At 36.9% G+C, this 23967-nt stretch overlaps 4 protein-coding genes and 1 long non-coding RNA gene across 17 annotated transcripts; 3 read left to right on the forward strand and 2 right to left on the reverse strand.

Annotated features, from left to right (window-relative positions):
- Positions 1 to 313: 313 nt before the first annotated feature.
- LOC105688356 (cytosolic purine 5'-nucleotidase) lies at positions 314 to 10672 on the reverse strand. Of its 8 annotated transcripts, none has more exons than XM_012404555.3 (10): positions 9853 to 10672; positions 8761 to 8879; positions 2864 to 2937; positions 2514 to 2727; positions 2011 to 2434; positions 1775 to 1931; positions 1444 to 1684; positions 1124 to 1361; positions 931 to 1050; positions 314 to 840 (listed from the first exon to the last, which is right to left on the reverse strand). In XM_012404555.3, exons 1-10 carry the CDS (start codon positions 10000 to 10002, stop codon positions 670 to 672), a joined length of 1908 nt encoding a protein of 635 aa, XP_012259978.2. In that variant the 5' UTR covers positions 10003 to 10672; the 3' UTR covers positions 314 to 669. The 8 variants fall into 8 exon arrangements, with proteins under 8 accessions (XP_012259978.2, XP_012259981.1, XP_012259979.1 ...); XM_012404558.3 differs by lacking the exon at positions 9853 to 10672 and adding an exon at positions 9032 to 9441; XM_012404556.3 differs by lacking the exons at positions 8761 to 8879; positions 9853 to 10672 and adding exons at positions 7492 to 7678; positions 7820 to 8668.
- LOC105688357 (O-phosphoseryl-tRNA(Sec) selenium transferase) lies at positions 9533 to 16523 on the forward strand. 3 transcript variants are annotated; one of them, XM_012404569.3, is made up of 6 exons: positions 9533 to 9956; positions 11246 to 11453; positions 11534 to 11807; positions 11890 to 12265; positions 12335 to 12831; positions 12917 to 16523. In XM_012404569.3, the coding sequence occupies exons 2-6, from the start codon at positions 11340 to 11342 to the stop codon at positions 13180 to 13182; spliced, it is 1527 nt and encodes a 508-aa protein (XP_012259992.1). In that variant the 5' UTR covers positions 9533 to 9956; positions 11246 to 11339; the 3' UTR covers positions 13183 to 16523. The 3 variants fall into 3 exon arrangements, with proteins under 3 accessions (XP_012259992.1, XP_020709421.1, XP_048507223.1); XM_020853762.2 differs by having other exon boundaries at positions 9922 to 9956; positions 11151 to 11453; XM_048651266.1 differs by lacking the exon at positions 9533 to 9956 and adding an exon at positions 10907 to 11027 and having other exon boundaries at positions 11151 to 11453.
- LOC125500064 lies at positions 13031 to 21547 on the reverse strand. Its single transcript, XR_007277238.1, has 3 exons — positions 21414 to 21547; positions 20640 to 20745; positions 13031 to 13170 (listed from the first exon to the last, which is right to left on the reverse strand). It is a non-coding gene; the product is annotated as an uncharacterized LOC125500064 (long non-coding RNA).
- On the forward strand, positions 16699 to 20559 carry LOC105688354 (mannosyl-oligosaccharide glucosidase). 4 transcript variants are annotated; one of them, XM_012404553.3, is made up of 4 exons: positions 16699 to 16980; positions 17148 to 17354; positions 17447 to 17637; positions 17712 to 20559. In XM_012404553.3, exons 2-4 carry the CDS (start codon positions 17154 to 17156, stop codon positions 19756 to 19758), a joined length of 2439 nt encoding a protein of 812 aa, XP_012259976.1. In that variant the 5' UTR covers positions 16699 to 16980; positions 17148 to 17153; the 3' UTR covers positions 19759 to 20559. The 4 variants fall into 4 exon arrangements, with proteins under 4 accessions (XP_012259976.1, XP_048507221.1, XP_012259973.1 ...); XM_048651264.1 differs by having other exon boundaries at positions 16699 to 16888; XM_012404550.3 differs by having other exon boundaries at positions 16699 to 16871.
- LOC105688435 (actin-related protein 1) lies at positions 20717 to 23880 on the forward strand. Its single transcript, XM_012404768.3, has 7 exons — positions 20717 to 20874; positions 21214 to 21278; positions 21437 to 21763; positions 21845 to 22154; positions 22217 to 22390; positions 22478 to 22540; positions 22628 to 23880. The coding sequence occupies exons 1-7, from the start codon at positions 20827 to 20829 to the stop codon at positions 22769 to 22771; spliced, it is 1131 nt and encodes a 376-aa protein (XP_012260191.1). The 5' UTR covers positions 20717 to 20826; the 3' UTR covers positions 22772 to 23880.
- Positions 23881 to 23967: the final 87 nt, after the last annotated feature.

Consider the following 23967-nt stretch of genomic DNA (forward strand, 5'->3'; position numbering starts at 1 on the left):
AATAGCCTATAGATTCATTGAAGTATCAGTTGTTGGTATTCACCATGCACAATCTCTTTCTTTTTTAGTTTCATGTTTTACTATCTGTACTTGAGAATCTCATTATTTAAAAAACTAGCCTAACCTACGTTTCTTAATTGTTCTTATTTGTAATGAAGCGACGGATGAAGCCTAGCTCCTTCATCCATCGTATTTGTTACAACCATAGTCACAACGCAGCGTTAGTCAGCAGATTCTATTAGTGTGCTGTGTAGCTTACTTCTTGTTTAAAGGTTCTCCATTCTCAAGTTTGCTGATAATGGTCAAATAAAAATGTAATAAAAAATAATTTATTATACTTTCTTCGGATGTACATGTACTTATATGTGCGTACGTGTACTCACCAGACATATAAATACATGAAACGAACATTATGGGTATTATAACGATTAGAATATTTTCGGAAGATATACAACGGATCTAGACATTTAAAAAATTTCAACGTCACTTACTTTTAATAGAAGAAATCTCGACTATGAATCCATTTCATTCATAACAACATGTCAATATGTTAAAACATCGATTACCCATATTAATCAGAGTAAAATCAAAACGAGAGCAAGAAATTATCGGCCTATATTCAAGGTGCATAACTTTGAAGATCGAGTAACGGAGAGGTGATGTTATATCTCAATTAGCCTCCCTCGTTGAAATTTTACGAGCCTCTAGATTGGCTTGCTTCTGCGAATCGCTATCTTCGTCGCTACAGTCTTCGTCATGAGTGTGGGTAACGTTTCTCGGAGTCTCCGGTCTTGCATGGGGTATTTGACTCGCGGTATGATCGATGTCCAGAATGCCATGCTAAAAAAAAACCAAGAATCGATTTCTGATCGTACGCCTGCTATTGATCCTAAAAATTATGGTATTAATTTCTCCAAACGTAAAACTCACGTTCACCGGTTTTGCTTGATCCTCTTCTTCTTCGGTAAGTTTAAAAGTACGCGATCGACTGATCATCGGCGTTTCCATCACAAACCGCTGCTCGTGAGCGACCGTACTTTCGTGAGGCATCTGGAATAACAAGTAAATATCGAGTATTGGTGCATCGACGGAGTTTATAAAAGAGGAATTAAAATTATCTTACCAGCATAGCAGGCGCCCTGAACATGTATGAGAACGGGTAGTAGATGAGATTGAGAAAAGTTGCAGCATAGAGATCAGCATACCTGACGACCTGGCTACTGAAAAAGGTCTGTCTACTGCCACTGCGGAAAAGAGAACCCATCATACCATAGGCCAAGTCCATTTTGTGTGTTACGTCTCTTATCGAAGCCCGAAGTTTGGAGATATCTGGTTTTTCTTTGGTACTACTGTCCAAATTCCTGTTGAAATAAGGCGAAGTTGATATCAAGATACCTAAGCAGAGCTGTTGAATCTAAAATTTATGAGTAAATGAAAACTCACTTGTACATCTCTCCGAGCATAACATCCAGACTTTGAAGTTCTGCGAATAACTGACACTTATCTGTCCAGACGTGGAGCTCTTGTACCAGTTCTGGAACGATTAGGAACGTTCTCCACCCCCTGATCTTCTTACTTTTTAAAATGTCTCCAAAAATGTGATCTCCGACATAAAGAACATCCTTGCCTTTCGCCCCTATCAGCTCTGTGAAAACGTCGCACGAACCACCGGAATATACTTCACCTGTATAAAAAAGTCAAGTCCTTGGTGAAAACCTTGTCTTTGATCATCGAAATTGAAAGAAAAAAAATTTCTCCAATTTCTTCTTCGTACCTAAGTGTAAAGGTCCTTTGTGAGTTCCTAATTTCAGAGCACCGGTCCTTGTATCGACTTGTCGTAGGATCGTTCCTTCCCCGAAGAACAATGGCTTTCTGGCATCAACTACGATAGTGTCGAAATAGGTTTTCCAGTTTCTATGGGATTCCTCGGTCTAGAAAATGGGTCGGCATTATATAAAATAGCTCTGCAGATAAATGACGTCTGGTAGAGTAGCAAAAATAACAACTCACACGTGAGCTATGAGGAAAATCAAATAAGTAAGTCATTATTTTGTCTGTGAAAACGTAGTCGCTGTTTGTGAGAAGGAAGACTTTGGCTCCGCTTTCCTTAATCCTTGTCAAAAACATAGGCAGTCTTTCATCTTTCTTGACGTACTCATCCAAATTCTCGATAGTTTTGCTCTTCAGGTCCCCCTGCAGATGAATCCAGTCAACAGCGTTTCTAACATCTTGAAAAATACTCTTGAAACTCATCGTCAGTTCGCCACCCTTGACTCCAGTTTTCTCTCGGGTGTATTGAGGGGAGTTTGTAAAAAAGTCTATCAGACACGCCAGTAGATAAGTCTCAGGGAGATTGAACAAAGTATTCAATACGTAGACTCTAGATTCGTCGAGTTGCAAGAACTTGTTTGGGTAAAGTTCGTAAACTTGCGAGCTGAAAGAATGATAAGATGATTGAAAAATTTCATGAACACGTTCGAACAATCCCCAATGATCGAGCGTGGCGGGCTTACTGTTTTAAAAATTCAAATCCATGTACACAGACAAGAATGTTTCCATACGCGTCAACCTTCAGCAAGTTACCGTAGAGAGTGTCGAACCACAGCCCTCGAACAGGAAAACTAGGGTCATATTCAAACTCTTTTATTTCTTCCGGGTAGCCCAAGGAAACCAAACGATCCTTGAGAAGATTAAAGCCCAGCTGTTCATATTGCGGAGACTTGTACTCTGGAAAGTTTGGCATAAATAAGATCAATGTTCCAGTTATTTCAGTCGTAGATAAGAGACATCGCTCGAGAAAAGATCGCTGGCTCGCGCTCGCCGCATCGATTCGCTGCCGCAAATATTGATTAAAAATTCTCACCCGCCAAGGTGTAGTCCATATCGAATCCATAGAATTTGATGTTTTCCAAATGAAGACTTCTGTTGACGAATATCCTGCAACATAGAAGACGATTCTGTCTATATTACCCAATTCATTTCAAGTGCCAAGTTACCGATGAGATTCGATACCTATTAATGGCCTGCTGCCTTGTTACGGAGGCTAAGGATTCAGAGTTTTTTGGATTACAGGGATGTACGTTTAAACCATCATTTCTCGGATTTGCCACATTGCGAACTATAAACGGCATCATTATACCGCAGTTTCATGAATTTAAAAAAAACAAAAATGAAGGAGCATCTCTCGAATTTTCATTCGTTTTCGCCGATATCGCTTACCTATTGTTCGTAGCAATCTGTAGTGCATCATACCCGATTGAAAACAGGCCTGTCGGCATTTTTTTTAAAGCAAATACTTCTCGACTCATGATATTTCAATTCATAGTCAGCTTATATTTATTTGTTTACAACGTGCACTTTAATTGCCCTAAATTCGATCGCGCGACAATTTTTCTTTTTACTCGATAGCAAAACACAAAGCCTTTTAATTTATCATCGGTGCACATTGGGTAGACTTTCGATTCGTCGGTTTATTTCCCTGATTTCGGTGATAAGATACACAAATTCCTATGACACTACGAGGTTTATTCTGTGCACTTGAAAAACTTTGGTGAACAAAAAATACTTTCACAGTATTAGATGAGAAATTTTCCAGACGCCAGATAAACAAAATGAAAACAATAAATAATGAAGCAATGACGATACGACGTATTTATAGCGGTGAAAAAAAAATTTTTAAGCAGCCTGCTGGAACTCCATCCTCTGTAAACTCTGACACACTGGAAGTAACTGCCAAGTGGTTTAAGCCCGACGAACGTCGTAGGCTGTTATAATATCGCATGTTTGACGTTACGGAGCAACCAGAATCATGGGCGGATAGCATTAAAGTGACGCACTTGTATTTCCAGTACAGCGTATGTAAATATACTTATAGCCATAGAAATGGTTGCGACATGTTTTTCCGATCGATGAATTCCTATACTACAGGAGGATTCAATCGACGTTCGCGCCTCGATCCGCCGTACAGTTTTCAAGTAGAGCAAACCCGATCGGCGCAAAATGAACGATAAGCACGTCAGCTGGAAGATGTGGTTTGGGTGATAAAAAAAAATTGCTTTTGTTTTCCGTTTTTATCTTCAGAAAAAAGACAGATAGGAAAAAAATGGGGGATCGATGAAACGCCAACGCCAGCTGAGTACACATCTGATGCAGTTTGTGTGGAATTATATAGGAATCAAAGGGTACTTTGAACCTCTTGAATTAGTTAGGATAATGATAATAACAACGACAAGAACGCGATCGTGTATAGATACGATAAATGGAAAGCAGATGTCGACGATTACAATACAAATTTTTCACAATAAAATTGTTATCTGATACTCACTCATTCGGTACGTTCAGCCTAGAATTGGCAAATTGTGCAGCGGGTAAAGCACCTTCACACATGTCTTTCAAACGCATTTTGTATAGATGTATATATAACTTTTTTCAATATGAATATGGAATTACCAAAATGATAAAGAACCACAAAAATACGAGGCAAATCACGTTTCACACCGACCGAATAATGCAGTTTATTTTATCGTTTTTCAGCTAACTAGCTTTACATTTGTTTATAGTTGTCTATTTTATATCGGGGACACTGCCGCGCGACTTATTAGGTACTGAATAAATAATGAGGACAACTCATTCAAAGCCTGCCTGAATATCAAGCTGCTATCGATGAAAACCACACAACTTTAGAAAATGAAAGACTATATCAAATGGCGTTCACTTGATATTCATTCATTTATTTATTTCAATTCGCTATACGCTGCACGATCATCGGTTATCGAATACCACGCGAAAATTCACTGCAAAACGAGGAGAAAGAAATAATATATTAGCAGCTAATTGGGTGCGATGATTAAGGATTAGTGGATGATCTCATATAATACTAAAATGTCTGCGCGCTCATTCTCCATGATCGATATATTTATAACATCAGATATCTAGATTCACACGTGTCTGTCACTCTGACAGTTCAATTAAGTCGTTATATTGTACGAGCACAAAATTATAAAGATGATATTCGACCGATCGATCTGCTTCGAATTTTTATTACAATATAAAAAGCATAAGCCGTGGATGATTTATCTGAAAATTATATTGCAAGAATAATAGATAAGATTTTTTCTTTTCTAAGAACAAGATCATCAAAATGTGATAATCTTATGATATTCTCTTGAATTAAAAGATAGTGAAAATGTGCGAAGATAATTACGGGGATAGATAAAATTTTTTTGATAGCAGATATTTTTTTTTTCTTTTATTCTTTTCTTAGAATATTTTTTCGCAAAATTACATCAACAGAGAAGCGACGAGCTAATCAGAATCCTGAAATTGATATCGTATAATTTTTTCTTCGTCTTCCATTGTCTGCGCTTTATAAATCGTGAAAAAAAACTTTCTTAGTCATTTATCGTCGAATAATTAAAGTCGACTCCCTCGCTTTGTTTTTTGATCGTACACACAATCAATGACAATGAGGGAAAAAACCCGTTGAAATAATCTATCGAGATAGTTTCATTTCATTTTTTCTTTCTCTTCACCGGCTCGACAACAAACCACACATAGAGTTTGGAGAAAAAAATCTCGAGCAAAGTCAGATGTGAGAAAAAGAAAAATTAATTAGGACGGAGAAAAAAATTTTATATCGTCCCACGGAGTTTGAGCGATCAAAACTTATAATGAGTAACTTCTAACGCCTAGCTACCTACACGATTTTTAATTAGATGATGGTGTATGATTTAGAAAGTTGTAACAACTCTGTACGAACGGCCGGATGTATTCGATTTATGAATCGTATGAATGAATAAATTGAATGAATAGAAAGTACAGCGTGACAAATGAGCTTATAATATTACGAGAAGTTATATTATCAGTAAATCATCTTCGCACGGTTTTTTTCCTTTCTTATTTAGTTTTAGAGAATTATCAATCAAATATTCACACTTGTACAACACGTGTAGCGATGAGCACTAATAATTATAACACGCACTAATTGAAAGATTCGTTTAATAAGATCAATTGCGAGAAGGCAATGACAACCAGACGAGACGAAACGAACTGAGTTTCGAGTTATGTTCCGTCGCAAACTGACCAGGCTACTCGGGTCACTTTACTGAATATAAGCCCCTCTACTCAGCTTGTTTACGTTCACATAGGTATGCGGTAATTACATATGTACGGAGATATATGCTCGAGTTGTCTGGAATGCATGTATGAGAGATGAAGTAGAAATAAATAAAAAATTAAAATGAAAAAAACCAGAGAAACAAGAACAAATTAATAAAAAAAGTTCAATCAAAACGAGACGATAATAATGGCGTAATAGGTTGTCGATTAATATTATAACCCAATTGCAATTATGCTAATCATATGATAAACCTGTTGCTGATAAATTATTAAACGCATGATTGGTTGAAGATTTTATGTGTACGTACTTAAGTATACGCACATCTGTGAACATAAAACAACAACACGTCTGGACGTATGGCGCCTGCGAAGTGAAAATGAGCGCATTGATTATGCCAAGATCGATAGAAAATGAGGAGCAAAATCATCATTATTATAATTGTCATTATTAATATTTAGTTTCTATCACCGTGGCTAACTTCTGACATGTAATATACGTATACAATGTGCGATGATCGTGGGTTGTGAATTAAGTAATCCGGGAAATAATCCAGACAGATTTTGAGAGCGGTTTATAATGCAAGATGTCACAGATAATTGATTCTGCATTGCCCATACTAGCCAGCTTTTTGACCTTGATTTACTAATAGCCAAACTGCAGTATGTTGCGTGATTTAACTTAACTAACGCGGAAATACCTATCGCGAGTATGCATGATGCGCGATGCAGATATCGAAGAACTTTGCCAATTAATCGAACTTGTTTTCCGACTGCAACAATCACGGATTCCCATGTACCGCTGGCTGGAAGCATTTCCAGAACTTGGCAAAAGGATATGCAATGTTAATTAGGAAATTGAAGGATTATTTTGAGTACCTGCGGTGATGCAACGAGGATTTCTTAAGACGCGTTCAAACCAACTGATTTCAAGGCCCAGACTGTTCAAATATAAATATCTTCTAGTTTTGGTTTTCTGTTTACGCAGTACATAACAGATTGTAACACGATTTCTAGTTTTTACAGGTCTATTGGTTGCGTATGGCGACATCGCTCGTAGTTCCGACATATGCGATTATGATTTCAGCGCTTCGAAAATATTCAAAATACTCCAAATTTATGCACCTGTCATCGTATTCTGTTCAATTTCAATTATCGCTGAATTAATTTGCGAAGAGTTAGTGGAAAGTTTTAGTCTTTGAAAATTGGCCGCGTGATGCGTCTTATCTTATCAGCATAGAACACCACTAATGTTTTTTTCAGGCCTATGAAAACCAACGTGATTCTAAAATGATAGAAATTCGCTTGTAACATCTGTTTCACGTTGGATACTAATCTGTGATTATTTTTTTGCTTTTAATTTCTTCATTCAATTACCTGTGCGCTATCTCGCGTTTATCGGTTCTCATCCGTTGATCACCCTCGGTAAAACAATCCAAATCCTGTTCGCTACGATCATTTCTAGTCAGGCCAGATGACGAAGGTAGATTTAATCCAAGCATTGCTTGACGTAGAAAATTATCTGGAAAACTAGTTAGACTTTCGCGAAAATACGCCCGGTCACCTGTGTCATATCCAAAAATAAACATTAGGAAAAATTAAAGAGGGATTATTTATAGATTTATGAGAAGTAAGAATAGAATGTCTGTACTCCGAAAGAATTTTTAGAAAATACGACGTGTAAAATAAACGGTAAATGATTAACCTGCGGTATCTGCAGCAGGAGTGACGACAACGTCTACATTATGCGGATTCATTTCGTTAATAAATTAGTAGAAACAAGAACGAATAACTAGAAGTTCGAAAATTCTTCGATTTCTTCTCCTTTTCTGACAAATATTTATGTGCACACGCTGCTCTAACGCTTCAACTAAGACTGCTGCCCAATCTAAGCCAAATATGTAGTGTATGTTAACATTTAAGCTCGATGAAATGAGAAATATTCAGTATGCGAGATATAGACAAAGAGATCGGTAGAGGTCATCCAGACACAGATAGTGACTATCAGACTACGTATTATGCTAACAAATACGCTAGCCGTTGAATACGCAGCATTCACACCGGGGGGTAAAAGCACACAAACATATTTTGAGGCCTTTAAAATCTCGGTGCATAAACAAAGATTGTGCTCTCGATGGCGCAAATTTTGAACCAAAAGCTTATTTATCTCTTCTTGACTTCTCTCGCCATCGAATTTGCTTGAATTTATTTTACTTCCAAGGTTTTTTCCAATTTTCTTGAGTTTAGCTTCACTTCCAAGGATTTTCGAAATCACCACCTTCGTTGTATGGTAATAATTTTGCCTTGACAAAAACCAGGTCGGAATAAAACAAAATGTCCAAACATGAAATGTCTAGCTTATACCTGTAGCATCCCAAATTCGACTACATTCAACTATATGCAGTCATTGAAAAGTGCATTGCACAATGAACCAGCTTGTTGAATCAAATGATTGGTAAGATTAGTGAGAATTTTCATGATAAAATTCAAATAATCTTTTAGCTAAAAGCTGGCTGTGAACGATTATCGTTGTTGTAGATCAGGTATGCGATTGTAGCACATGATAATTTATGAATGCTGACAACTTTTGATAAGAACAACAACTGAGGTTGATTTAAGCATGAAAAATAATTCAATTAAACTCACCTCTGAGTCGCTTGTCGGTACCATTTTTTGCTAGAATTGTTGTCACCTTCGTTCAAAGGAGTCGTAGGTAAGGAACTCAACGAGTCGCCGTTGTTATAGTGTTCCATGGTGAACACTGACTGAAAATATCAAAAAGAAAAACGATCAAGAAATCAAGTAATCTATTTTCAGAATTCGGAAACCTAATTCACGTCTGACACTCGCCAACAACATTATCGATATTTAGAATGAATGAATGAATAAATATGCAATTGCACGTATAGATACATACCTATGTATATCGTAAATATATTTATCACACTTAGTCAAATATGTCAAGATATGAATCTTCAATGGCGAGTAATGTTATAATCGCTTAAAAAATATGAGTAGAATTTAAAAAAATTCTATGTGAAGTTTAGATAACGAATATCCTGAGAAGCCGTCGTATGCGGCAGAAACGGTTTTTATACTGAAAAAAGTAACCTATCATAAATGCGAGCTGTCACCGCACTTGCCACACCACTAAAAACTTGCAAATCTACACCGCTCCGAAATTAGCAACTGAACCCAGCAGACATACTGCAATCTCTCGCAACGATCGAATTCAAGAGTCATTTTTTTGTGCCAGGAATGGCGGAATTGAACTGAGAGCTACTTTGTTTTATTTCAATTTGAAAAAAGGCGCAAACCATTGTCGAACGAACTGAATTTTCATTATGTATTTATAGTTCAAACTAATGAGATTGATTAGTCGTGATAGGGAAGTCTTCGGCCTGAACAAAGCAGTATATCTACACCACTACCAGAATTGCGTGCTCAAGCTGATACGTCAGTGAACAGATGGAATAATAATTGAATTCGAATACGCCGATAGATAATTGCCATAACTGTCACTGGCATTCATGTATGTCATTTTGCTGAAGAAACATTAATCCATTCCATACGTTACATTGGACTGTATCTGACCAAATATATGTATACAAATTTAATTACTATAGTGGCGGCTTACAACAATGTACCAATATTTGGAAATTATTATTTCCAAAAGCATTTACTGACATTACAAAAAACAAAGACGCGAATATTTTACTAGGAAAATGAAATCTTCACCTGTCCAACACGCAGCCGAGTAGCTGTCAAAGTAGCAGACGACGACTTTGCCCGTAGCGCCGTCCGTTTGTCCGTCTGTAGTAGCCTGATCACGAAAATCTTTGGTAAGATAAAAACTTGTCGATTTCTGCATGATTTAAAGGCGTTCATCGTACTGTTTGTTGTAACATTAAAGTATCTATTAGACTATCAGAGTAGTTGGCGGTTGAACAATAAAGTTGCATAGCGCGTATTGCGTAAATTTAATCCAATTTAAGGTGACCTCGGGGTGGTGCGAGGGTACGAGCTATGCTCGATCTACATAACCTGAAAGACTAACGAGTGACAGTTTGTTCGGTGCGTTTCGTGACCCGCTTTAAAAAAAAAGAGCTCCGCCTTCAAACCGACAAACTTTGGGCGCTCAGTTTTTTAGATTAATGATTATTCCTAATACTTGGATGCCGAGCCCAGCGATTATCATGTACTTATTCGCCCTTAATTTCAACACAACTATAACGACTTCCCTTCTCTGTTCTATATTGTAAGAATTTGTAGGTAGTTTTTAAGTGGCCCAACCCACTTTCGACGAGTGGTCCTACACTGCACGCTCACGAGAATGCCATAGCTAACAACCGTGCGAATTATTATTTAAATAAAAACTCCACGAGTTTGATTATCAAGTTACATACGTTCTGTTATTATTAATTATTCACCATACACGTACGTGTACTCGCGTATATTCGGTGACACAACACTAACTCCCTTCAAAAGCGTTTCATTATCTCAGTGATATATTTACTCCCACCCACGGAATCTCTCTCTCTTTTTTTCTAGAACTACGATAAACAATAGATTTATCACTATGATGAAGAACATCAGAAACGAACAAGACGTATACGTATAAGTTATCTAGATAAATGACTATTGTTATAGAAATTGAATATTTTATACTTGTGTTTTACAAATACTTATTTAAGTTAATGAATTAGTTTTATTTTATAACTCAGCTTCATTATTACACATTTGATTCCGTTAAGGACCTTCTTTATTACAAATTTGTATTTATTCCTATTTTTCTTTAAATAAATATTTGTTTATTTCACACAACTCTGTTATATTTATTTTCAGTTTTGCACACAGTTTAACATTTTTTCTCTTATTCGGATATATGGAATAGCGTGGCACGATAATTAAAGGTACACGCAGCTGTTTTCGTCAGCTTAAACAAACTAATTATAGCATTCAACGATTCATTGTCTAGCTTCGCAAGTTTTCCTTTTGTTCATTAATGCAACTTTGTATATATATTGACTACACAGATTTGGATTGATGATCAATTATCTATCCGATCAACAATTGTGGTCTGATTTGATTCAATGATCAAAAAGCGTCTGTTTTTTCTGGTAATGGGTAGACTAAAGGGGTTTTCATATTGAAACCAATACAACATGCTGTGCTAGTCTTATTTCCGCCCATTTCCGTGGATCGAAAGTTCTGGGAAAAGAAAAATGAACAGTCTAGCGTTCAGTTTGGCTGAAACGCTTATTCCATCAATATACGTGCAGCAAGGACTCAACGCCAAGAAGACTAGAGAAAATCTAATCAGGCACTTCATAGAGCATGTAAGTCAGCCACTGCGATTCAAAATTTGAAACAATTCTGAACATAGTCCTGAAATTCCTCCTCATTTATAAAATTTCAGCGAAAATGGCCAGAAGAGGGATGGGATGATGCAACAATAGAAGCATTCTTCTCAGATTTATCGCAAATGGATAGCAATAACTTTCCCTCAAACTGCAGCGTGGGGGAAAGAGAGGCAAGAATTGTTTCCAACATAGTAGCACGCAGACACTTCCGAATGGGCCATGGAATTGGGAGATCTGGCGACCTCGAAGAGGTGCAACCTAAGGCTGCGGGAAGTAGCTTGATGTACAAACTGACAAATGCCCTAGTCTTGGATGTCATTCGATATATGGGTACAAGAATGCGCCTTCCATAACTTGTTACAAAATGAGAAGTTAGCCAGGTAAAAATATCGGATTTGAATTTTGTTGACAGGGGTAAAAAGTATAGCGGGCTGTTTTGTGTCCCCAATGGCAACTGGTATGAGTTTGGTACTGTGTATGCTAACTCTGAAACAAGACAGACCTCGAGCAAAGTATGTTTTGTGGCCAAGAATCGATCAAAAGTCCAGTTTTAAGTCAATCGTGACCGCGGGGCTAGAACCGATCGTTGTTGAGATGCAAATTGTCGGCGACGAGTTGAAAACGGACATGGCGAGGCTCGAAGCTCAAATGGCAGCTTTAGGTGAAAGTGTGGCCTGCGTTCTAACAACCACGAGTTGCTTTGCACCAAGAGCTTGCGACTCCATTGATCTAATCGCCTCACTTTGTACGCAGTATAATATCCCCCATTTAGTGAACAATGCGTATGGGTAAGAAGGTGGTTGCATACTATCTAAATATAAAATAACAAGCGGAAGGTCCAATGAATTTTGAAACAGATTACAGAGCACGCGGTGCATGCATCTGATACAAGAGGCGTCAAGAAAGGGCCGAGTGGATGCCTTTGTTCAAAGCACGGATAAAAACTTCCTAGTTCCAGTTGGTGGAGCTGTGATTGGTTCGTTTGACATAAACCTTTTGGATAGAATCTCTAAAATGTATCCCGGACGAGCAAATTCGAGTTCAACAATGGACGTCCTAATAACTCTTTTGGGGCTTGGAATGGCTGGGTATAAACAGTTGATATCACAGCGTAAAGAAACATATTCATACCTCAAAGAAGAGCTGGGAAAGCTAGCCTCGAGACACGGAGAGAGGCTCTTGGATACAAAGGGAAATCCTATTTCCATGGGAATGACGCTGCAGTCCCTCAGCCATCAGCATGACAATAAACATATTACAATGCTCAGTTCAATACTCTTCTTGAGAAATGTTAGCGGTACCAGAGTTATCACTACCACAGACTGCAAGCATATTGTTTCGCACAAATTTGAAGGTAAGAAAATGAACTCAAAGACGACTCGATCATTATGCTAAGATACTTCAAGTACTTTCTAATTACCTTATTTTTTTTTTGTCAGGCTGGGGAGCGCACAACAGTAACTATCCAGTACCGTATTTAACAGCGGCAGCAGCTTTGGGTATGAAGAGATCTGATGTGGATTCTTTCGTACAACGTTTGGACAAGGCTCTTACAAAAGTCAGACGGCGTTCGGCACCTGCTACACCTACGGCTTCGCTAGCTGGCTCAAGTATCAACGGAGATACCGGAGGCGGCGGTGGTCCTGGAGAATCAAGCACAACGTCCACCAGCAGAGCGAGCAGCAAAGATAGTCTGAGAAAGTGAACCGTGATCAACGCGACCGGTCAGTCAAACCAGCACATTAACATGTGAGTTAAATGATCGCTCATGGTAATCGAGGTGGGGTGTCTCTGAAATATTTTGAATGCCAATAGAATATTTTTGAAATACTTGACTTCTGAATGCGCTGGTTTGTCTGCCCGTTTGCGTTGATGAATCATTCGTCAGACATATATTTGCAGAAAGACGGTAGAGGAGAATAAGAAAAAGATCTGAAATTACTCGTACCGATAGGTATTCGTCGAGGGTTAATAATCGAAATCGGCGTTAGATTATTTCCCGGTCACTTTCAATTTCTAATTCCTTCCAAATTTGTGTAAAGAACATAGAACATACTTTAGAGCGTGACCATTTCCTAGTCGGTGAATCTTTCACAAGCAATAATTGCTTCGATTCGGTATAATGACAATTATTTAATTAGGCAACGAGATTTTATTAAAACTGTATAGCTACGTGATTGATTACGAATTCGACGAAAAACGTGAATTAAAAAGGAGGTTTTGATTTGAAAAGGAATCGATGGATCAATCACATTTTTAGTTCCATACGATCCTAGAATACCAAACAGGTTTCCGGGCTCCGATTAATCTTTGATCTCAATAATTCTCAATTTATCAATTATGCGATAATTATTCTAATATACACACGAATTTTCCTACTTTTTACATAACGAGAAAAACGTAAAAATACAAAGAATTATAATCTCGCCACGTGCCTACTGGCGCACATGAAAATCGAAAGGTCTTTTATCCAACCGAATAATGAAATAATACTAATACGAAAAATATTAGCAACTATTAGCTGAGGGGCTTTGAAAATTTGGTGACTGAGAATTGATGCACATCTTATTACGTGGCAGCAAAAATGTACTCCCCATTTTCTATTCCTCAAATTTAATTGTAGCGCCTATTTAGAGCCTTTCAGCATTAAAAGTTACTCACTAGAAAAATTAAACTTGAAATTTAGATCCTAATAATAATTATTGTAACGCACTATGAATACGAACACACAATTACGTTATGTAAGAAGTAAAGTTAATAGGCAGTAGCGTGCTACAGTTGGAAAATAAAAAAAAAAAGCAAAAATGTTACGTCCAAACACGAAAAGTGTTTGTTCTTTCTTCTTTGATAATAATTGCAAGTTTCACTTTATTAAACTCGTGCGTGGTACAGGTAAAGACTTAGGGGTAACTTTTAGTTCATAATGATCTCGGTTTGTACTTCAGCTTTGACAAAGTTGTAATTGATTGAGAATAGTCCAATGATATGCGTCACATAATTAGAAATTAGAAGAAAAAGTGTGATTGAAAACAGTTTAACAAGCGCTCATACTGGGGCAAAGAAAAAATTTCAATTTGAAAATTAATTCTCATAGAAAAAAAATCGTTTATCTTCTGTCAAAGATAATGTTTCTAAAGAGCCGTTGATGAGTTGTTTATACCTAGTTATTGAATTTGTTATTAACGAAGAAAAAAGAAGAGGAAAGTATGAAAAAAAATATACATAGTATATACTTATATATATATATATTATATTAAATATTGTTAGATATCGATACTAATCATGTTACTCATTAGTGACATTGGCTCTAAATTTTATTAATAGAGAGTTTAATTCTACTCGGAAATCTGTGCAGCTTTGCGTAACTGAACTATTAAACGTATCAAATTATATTGTTATAAATATAACTTGCGTAGTTGTACGGTAGCTTAGAACTTTTCTTCATGAATTCGTTCGTTCTTACACCGAATTTAAGACAAATTTAGTTATTTCTTCATATCATCGAAGGACTTGTAGGTCAATTAGGATTTGCTCATTGAAATTATTGATAATATTTTAAATAAGTTTCAGCGCTGATGTTGACTTCTAATCTCGCATATTACGTATAGTGATAATACATATATGTGTATAAATATATATATTAATAATATGTATATATATATACCTATATTACATATTTGTGTAGATATTATAAAAATATTATCCATTATTTATTGAATAGATAGTGACTATAAGGGGAGACTTTATTACACACTCGGTGTCGTCGTAATAAATGTCATCAGATATGAGACATACCATGACTATGTAAATATTAATATTTCCTTCAATTTATTTATTACAAACAAAGAAAAAGAAATAAATAATAAGGTAGAAGTAAATACTACATTGTCTCCTACTGCGTCGTATTGTATTTACGCAAAAGGTACAACGATTTTGAACGGACCTAATTATACTTTCCTTCTAATCATATAATCGTAATCTTTCTTGCCATATAAATAGATCGTTCACACCTATTACATAGCCGGAAGTGAAAAATATTAATCGCACGTAGCAGTAGTGTGAAAACTAGGAGCTTGAGAATTAGCGCGATTTTTTTCGGTATAGTACAAGAAATAAAGAGTATTTTAACTAAGTGAAATTTCATGCTTTCATTGATTAGTTCAGAGAATATTATATTGGGTAAACGATAAAACCGTCATCGATTTTTTTGCTGCTTATCTCTGATTATATTGAAGGAAAAAACGAAAAAATATATAAACCTATTCGTTTGATACGCAAGATGATCTCTTTCCCCCACAAATAGAAATCGAATTGAAAAAATTCTACCCCCAATGAACGCTGTTATGATGAATATTATATTTCTATCATGTGATTACTTTGCAATCGATGTAATATTTCGTGTAACTCGGTATGCGAATAATCGTAATATCATTATGTACGAAGAGGAAAAAAATGTATTCGTCGTACACGTCTATTACTGGTACAGATGATAGCATGATAAATCTAATCCCGATATTGTAAATACGTATAAGTGTAATAATGTGCATTGTTTCAACGACCTTTTTAAACATTTAACGAGTAAGAGAAATAATACTATAAAATACGTACAGCGATGTAAGAATGTCCCTATACTCTATCTAAGAAATGAATAAATTATTATGCGCATAACGCATGGCGGTAAGCACATAATGTAAATTTATACTAATTAGTCATTAATATCGATGAATTATAAATAATAATAATAATGTTGATGATGTTATAATGATGAAGATGACGATGATTATGATGATGACGATGAAACCGATGATGATGATAATAATAATAATAGTAATAATGATAATGATACAATACGTATCATCGTAAATGCGAGAGATACAATAACTGTATCGTTAATTCAAAATAAAAAAGAGAAAAAATTAACAAGAATGTACGAGCTCTTCCCGGAATATTATATTACCCGTGATATGATAATTGTGTAAAATTTAGTGCTTTGTTTGTAACATAACACAAATATCGGATAAATAAATATAGATAAAATGTTACGAACAATGAGATTGTCATTCGCAGAATATCCCTAATTTTATCGTACAGAGGGTTTTCAAGCGTGGTAATAAGTTCGCCAGTTTTAATTAATCGAGACTAGGCAATTTGAATATTGCTGACTTTTTCACTATCGCGCCTGCGCCATGCCCACGATCATCGTAGGTATGTTAGGCAACCCAACATACTTCGCGCATGACACCACGCGTCGGGGTAAACGGCGGGCGTACATACGTGGATGTTTTTATTATTTTGATAAGCGAAAGGATTGGGCAACGAGTATTATCGCACCTGATTTTTGCCCGAGAAAATCCACGTCTCTAAGCTTTCGGTATCGTCGAATAGCTCTGGCTGGTAAATTACATCTCAACGTAACGACTTTCTATTAACGATCAAATAAATATCTGCTTAACACCGACTTTTAGCCGGTCTGCTTCGCCGACTATTAAAATCACAAATTACAGTAATGAACAAATTACAATATTAGGAATTTAAATTAAATTATATCAACGCAGCCTCACAAGGGGTACCCTTAGTCTCCACAAGTGTTCGTTGTTGTCATTACTTTGATCATCACTCTTTTATGTCAGACTATGTGAAACAATCCAAATCGGATATACATTTTTACAGCCCAACATGGCCCGGACAAAGCATCAGGAAAAACCACCAAAGCCAAAGGCAAAATCGATAGGCACCAATGAAAACAAGAAGGAGTATTCGACCAAGATACCGATGCTCAATAGTATTTTAGCTGTTTTGTGCATTCTAGTTGCGGCATGGTTCAGCTACAAGGGTTACCTCGAAACCCGTGTCAATACCCCTTTTGATACAGAGAAGGTAAAAGAGTTTTGCATTCAAAAGTTCGATCATCTACTATCATATTTTAATATGTAATCAGGATCCATCATTTATTTTTTTTTACTCTGTAGCTTGTTATTGAAACGGGATTGGATGTACCAGAGAGATACTGGGGGACCTATAGTTCTGGAATTTACTTTGCATTGAAAACTAGAGATCCTCATTCCCTGGTAACCGGTTTAATGTGGTACTTTCCGCAGCATCTGAGGCAAGGTGGAGAGGGATTCAGACACTGGTGTGAACAAGGAGACAGACTGGACAGGTGCATAACTGCCTTTTCATAGTCTCACTTATCTTTGAACCAAATTCCAGCCAGTCTTTTTGTTTTAAATACAGATATGCTTGGTTGGAGCACGATGGGAGGAATTTTGGAATACAAGAAATCTTGGATGGAGGAGCAGTTATCAAAACATCATTTGTAAAAAAACTTGGAGGCAGCCATGGTGGAGACTGGACAGCAAGGATTGCAGTATCATCTGAGCAAAAAGAACGCGATGGAGAAGAAATTTCTCTACTCTATTACACCGCAATCGAGGAAAAGACTAAAGGCTGGATCAAAGCAGCTAGCGGAGGTGATGATAAGTTGACCGGGGTCACAGGGGAAACCGATGGGTTAGGTACTTTCAAGTTAGATATAAATCCAATAAGTGGAGTGGTGGAGGAGCATTCTTATCTGGTGACTGCAGCCCCAGGCTTACATGTTTTGAAGGAAACAGTCCTGCACAATTTGCAACTGGCATCCCAAAAAGTGGGTTCAAAGAGGAGAATCATTTTGGGGGGTGAGCAGCTACCGCTAGACACAAAGGGTAAAGAGGTACAGCCAAATTTCATAGTCTCGCAAGTAACCGCAAAGATTCCCTTTGAGTTTGAGGTCACCTTTGAATCCGGGAGTTTTTTGGATCGTGGTGAAAAACTCACTGGAAAAACTTACGATACAACTTTAGAGAAGCAGAGAAAAGTGTTCAATGATAAATTTGAGAAGGTGTTCAAACTGAAATCCAAAGGGTTCAAAGACGACGAAATCAGCTTTGCCAAAATGGCATTTTCGAACATGATTGGGTCTATTGGCTACTTTTATGGCAGCTCACTTGTACAAAGTGAGTACACAAAAGGCTCTGTTCCTTATTGGAAAGCCCCCTTATACTCTGGAGTACCGAGCCGTAGTTTCTTTCCCAGAGGCTTTTTGTGGGATGAAGGATTTCATGGTCTCCTAATTTCTGCATGGGATCTAGACATCGAGTTGGATATAATTTCTCATTGGTTTGACCTCATGAACGTAGAGGGTTGGATACCAAGAGAGATGATCTTAGGTCAAGAAGCTCTGGCAAAAGTGCCAGAGGAGTTCATCACTCAGGTAAACACGAATGCAAATCCACCCACATTCTTCCTTACGCTTCAGTCGATTCTGAAACGCTACAACGGGGAATTTAGCGAAAAGAATATTCAAGCACTGGAAAGATTGTATCCCAGATTGCAGACCTGGTTTGACTGGTACAACACAACCCAGACTGGAGATTTGCCTGGAACCTATCGATGGCGTGGTAGAGACCCAACTGCAATCCGGGAGGTAAATCCGAAAACGCTAACCTCTGGGCTGGACGATTATCCTAGAGCATCACATCCAAACGTTGATGAGCGTCATGTAGATTTAAGATGTTGGATCGCGTTTTCGGCTAATATAATGGCCCAGATTTCGGAGGTAGTTAAACGGCCAGGTTGCAAATACTCGGACACCTTTAGCTACCTTTCTAACAACGACATCCTGAATAAACTCCACTGGTCTCCAGGAGCAAGACGTTACTGCGACTATGGGTTACACACGGATAAAGTTGTTCTTCGACGGCCCAAGCCACCACCTAGGTCGCATTCTCCGACTTCGGAGATGATCAGAGTAGTTTTGGAGGATCCTACGCTTCGTTACGTGGACACGACATTTGGTTACGTATCTCTATTTCCATTTATTCTAGAGTTAATTGAACCAAATTCTCCACAGTTGGGAAAGATTTTGGAGGACCTGACGAACCCCGATTTGCTTTGGACAAATTATGGTTTAAGATCCCTGGCGAAGAATGCACCGCTTTACATGGGAAGAAATACGGAACACGACCCTCCCTACTGGCGTGGAGCTATATGGATGAACATAAACTACCTGGTGGTCAGGTCTTTGAAGCACTACTCCAAATATGAGGGACCCCATCGAGCTAAGTCGCTCAAGATCTATAACGAACTCCGCCAAAATTTAATAAGGAATGTTATTTCCAAGTACAAACAATCCGGTTACATGTGGGAAAACTACGGCGACACACATGGGGAGGGTAAAGGGAGCCATCCATTTACAGGATGGACTTCGCTCATTGTCTTGATAATGTCTGAACTTTACTAGGAGGTGTTTAAAATTCGGAGTGATGTGAAAACCGTTGATAAAAGACCTTTGGTAAATAACCTAACTAGTAATTAGCTATATCTATATTAAATAATGTAGTGACATATCAATTTCAAATATGAATCTTCATTAGTGAATTTTAGGAGCTATATTCTAAAATCAGGCAAAAGTATATTGCAAAGTTGTTATAATGAAATGCTTGTTTGCCTGAAGAAACTGAGCAGATAATTGAATAGAGAACCAATTTCATAGACATAAACCAATTCAATGCTATTATTAAGTAAACTTAAGAGACCTTGCGCTACGATGTTATAAAGAAATATATATTATCTCGAACAGTCTAGCAACCTCTCTGATGCACTTGCTAGTTCTCAAAGTTGAATTTTTGCTCGAATATAGTAGGTGATGGTAAAACGATTACCGTATTCATAATTTTAACAAACTGTACTCAATTTCCAAGTTATACAATGCTAATCTATCTCTCTTTCTCTCATTACTCATTATCAGTCAGAAAAATGAACGAAATTTTAAAAGATGCTCAAACAAGTAATCGCAGCGCATCGCCTTTGAACTGTGTCTTTGTAAACCTTATAGGTTTACACTACATACATTGTATGTAAGCTTGTACATAGCAAACGGAGAGAAAAACCAAAGGAGTACTCTTAAAAATCCTGGCTGTGAGTTGTTAAACTTTCTACTAGTACGAGCTTTTATATATTATAATTGAAGTCCGTTTCAATGTTCGTGTTCTCTACACTCTTGTAATATCGTTCCGTTGTAATAAAAATCTTATTTTCAAAACGTTCTCTATTTTTGCTGCCTCTTCTTTCAAAGTGCCACAATTATTGAAAGTTATTTTTAAGAGAAATTGTTCAACTCACCGCGTTCTCATCATTGTTTGAAATCCTCGTGAAGGAGTCGGAATCGATCGATCAACTTTTTTGTGGGTCGCGACATATCCGATGCACAGCCAACTTCTCAGTTCACCTGAAAATAGGTGTGCGTCTGCAGTCGGGGTATAGTGTATTTAAGGGTATATTAGATAGTAAAATCAAAGGATTTATTAAGATGGAACCCTATGACGTTATCGTAAATCAACCGGTTGTAATAGACAATGTGAGTGTTTGAAGAACCTTTAAAAGTCTTGATAACCCTGTCTAAAAAATCTGAAATGTCAAAATCCAATCCGCCATATTGTCGGCTGTCGGGCAAAGTGATTCAGAACTACCGTTAAAAATCTGTCAAAACTTGACTCGTATGCCTAAAAAAAAATTAGCAGCCAAATGAATTATCCTCAAGCCTTGATAGAGAATTAGAACTACATCAAATAATAATCTTTCACAATTTTAACCCCTATACAATCTCCTATCCCGTATCGATCTTTGACAGGATTTCACTCATAGAATCGATGTAAAAAAAAGTATGTTAAATTGATATTTGAACTTTTATCCATAGGGTTCCGGTGTAATAAAAGCGGGATTTGCTGGTGGTCAGGTACCAAAATGCAGATTTCCAAATTAGTAAGTATTTGGTTGTCATTTTGTATAGAAATTCCATATATGTGTTTACTCGAGGGGCTATTATTGCCCATTCTAGCCCAAACTTGGATGTGTTAATTAATATTCACTCAGGCGTTCCAATCACAGTAACATTACCTGCATAATTTTATGCATAACAGCATCGGAAGGCCAAAACATGTTCGTGTGATGGCTGGTGCTTTGGAAGGAGACCTTTTCGTTGGTCCGATAGCGGAGGAGCACAGAGGTCTTTTGTCCCTGAGTTATCCAATGGAACATGGTATTGTAACAGACTGGAATGATATGGAAAGAATTTGGTCATACGTCTACAGCAAAGACCAGTTAGCAACTTTTAGTGAAGAACATCCGGTACTTTTAACTGAGGCACCATTGAACCCCAGGAAAAATAGAGAAAAGGCTGCTGAAATATTCTTTGAGACGTTCAATGTTCCTGCTCTATTCGTCTCGATGCAGGCAGTACTTAGTTTGTAAATATCTGTACAAAATCTTAGTGAAAAAGGTACTAACTTGTTCTTTTTCAATCCATAATTTAATCTGTCCCTTTGCAGATACGCCACAGGCAGAACAACTGGAGTTGTTTTGGATGCAGGCGATGGTGTAACTCATGCTGTTCCAATATACGAAGGTTTTGCAATGCCACACAGTATAATGCGAGTTGATATAGCTGGTAGAGACATTAGCAGGTACCTTAGATTACTCCTACGCAAAGAGGGTATCAACTTCAAGACTTCGGCAGAGTTTGAAATTGTCAGAACCATTAAAGAGAGGTCTTGCTACTTGGCAGGAAATCCACAAAAGGAAGAGACTGTTGAAACGGAAAAATTCCAGTACACTCTACCAGATGGAAGTAATCTAGAGGTAAGACATATGCTTTGGGAGATAATAAATCAATAATCAATGATTTTGCACCTGTATTTCAGATTGGACCAGCCAGATTCAGGGCTCCAGAGGTACTTTTCAGACCAGATCTCATTGGTGAGGAATGTGAAGGGCTTCATGAGGTTCTTATGTATTCGATTCAGAAGTCCGACTTGGATCTGAGGAAGGTTCTTTATCAGAATATCGTGCTCTCAGGAGGATCGACACTTTTCCGAGTGAGTGTTCGGGCACTTGAATCAGAATATTTGGAATTTAGTAGTATCTGGCCAACTAATTATAGTTGAATGTTATTTTTTCTCTAGGGATTTGGAGACAGGTTACTATCGGAAATTCGCAAACTGTCGCCAAAAGATATCAAAATCAGGGTGAGTGTATACATCAAAGTATTAGAATTTTTTCATAATCCCCAAGAATAAAGATGACATAAAAATTCATGTCTCTTTTTTTCCAAGATATCTGCGCCACAGGAAAGACTGTACAGTACCTGGATTGGAGGTTCGATTTTAGCTTCACTGGATACGTTTAAAAAGATGTGGGTCAGCAAACAAGAATATGATCAAGAAGGGAGTAGAGCAATTCATCGTAAAACATTTTGAGCCTAATTTTAAACAATAACCAATTTGATAACGAAACGAAAATGGATAAAAGAAATGAAAAGGAGAAAGTGGAGATATAAGCACTGGCAATATACCGCTTGGTGATGCATTAACCGGCTAATTTTTTTTTTACGAACAATTTTCTTTGAATTGATGTAACGTGGGCAAAGAATATTAATTCTTCTTCTTTTTATTATTATATTTCTAACTGTAGATAATTATTTTAAGAAGAATCTGTAACTGTAGGCTTAAAATCATGCACAGTACGACAAAAAATATCATTCTCAGTTTACCTGATCAAAAACAAGTTCATCGGATCTATGCACATTTAGTCTATACGTTTTATAAAAAAAAATAATTTCCCTCGAATTTCTCAACGAACTTGGAGAACAATTTGTCACTCATGATAATGATGGAAACTCAGTCTATCACCTTATAGGTCTTTGATGAATACCTCCAGCTATTTAATTAACAAACTAGAAATTTTTGCAAAAAATTAGAGAAAAAAAGAATTTCAAGTTTTTGTAAATATGTACACGCTTTCGTAAAATAAAAAATCATAAAACTGCACAAATTTTACCAAATGTTGGAACAATGATTATGTGATTCGACAAATTTTGCAAACTTTTTGTAATGACAGCATGAAAAAAGCTGGGCAACGTAGTGAAGTTCACACTAGACTATATTTCAATTTTGGGAGAAATTAGTGGGCAGCAGCTTTTATGATTAACAATCATTTAGTACGGAAATGCTCGTCACAGAAGGTGTTGAACGAAAAAACTCGTGCTATACTTCCAAGCTGTCAGAATGAAACTATATATAAATCAGATTGAAGTACTACTCGAGATTTATATCACGAACTTGATGCAAGTACAACTAAAAAAAGGAGAAAAAAAAAGAAAAACTCAATAAATAAAAATAAATGAACTAGAACTCTAGCGTGAGTGTCGCAAAAGCTGAGATGCATTAATATTATATTAGGACGAGTAATTTCAGCAGCTTCTAACATATATTATTTGATTATTTATCTTTAATATTTATACTGTCTAATATGAATCTAGTATGATTATTCGGATCGAAAAATAAAAGACGTCGATGAAAGAATTCAACCAAGACTTATCAGTTCAGCAACCCAAGAGATAATTTCTGACGTTTGTGCCTTTCAAAGTTAAATTAGTATTTTTCCAATCATAATC

This window comes from Athalia rosae, chromosome 2 (genome assembly GCF_917208135.1).
Source record: "Athalia rosae chromosome 2, iyAthRosa1.1, whole genome shotgun sequence".
Taxonomy (NCBI): Eukaryota; Metazoa; Arthropoda; class Insecta; order Hymenoptera; family Athaliidae; genus Athalia; species Athalia rosae.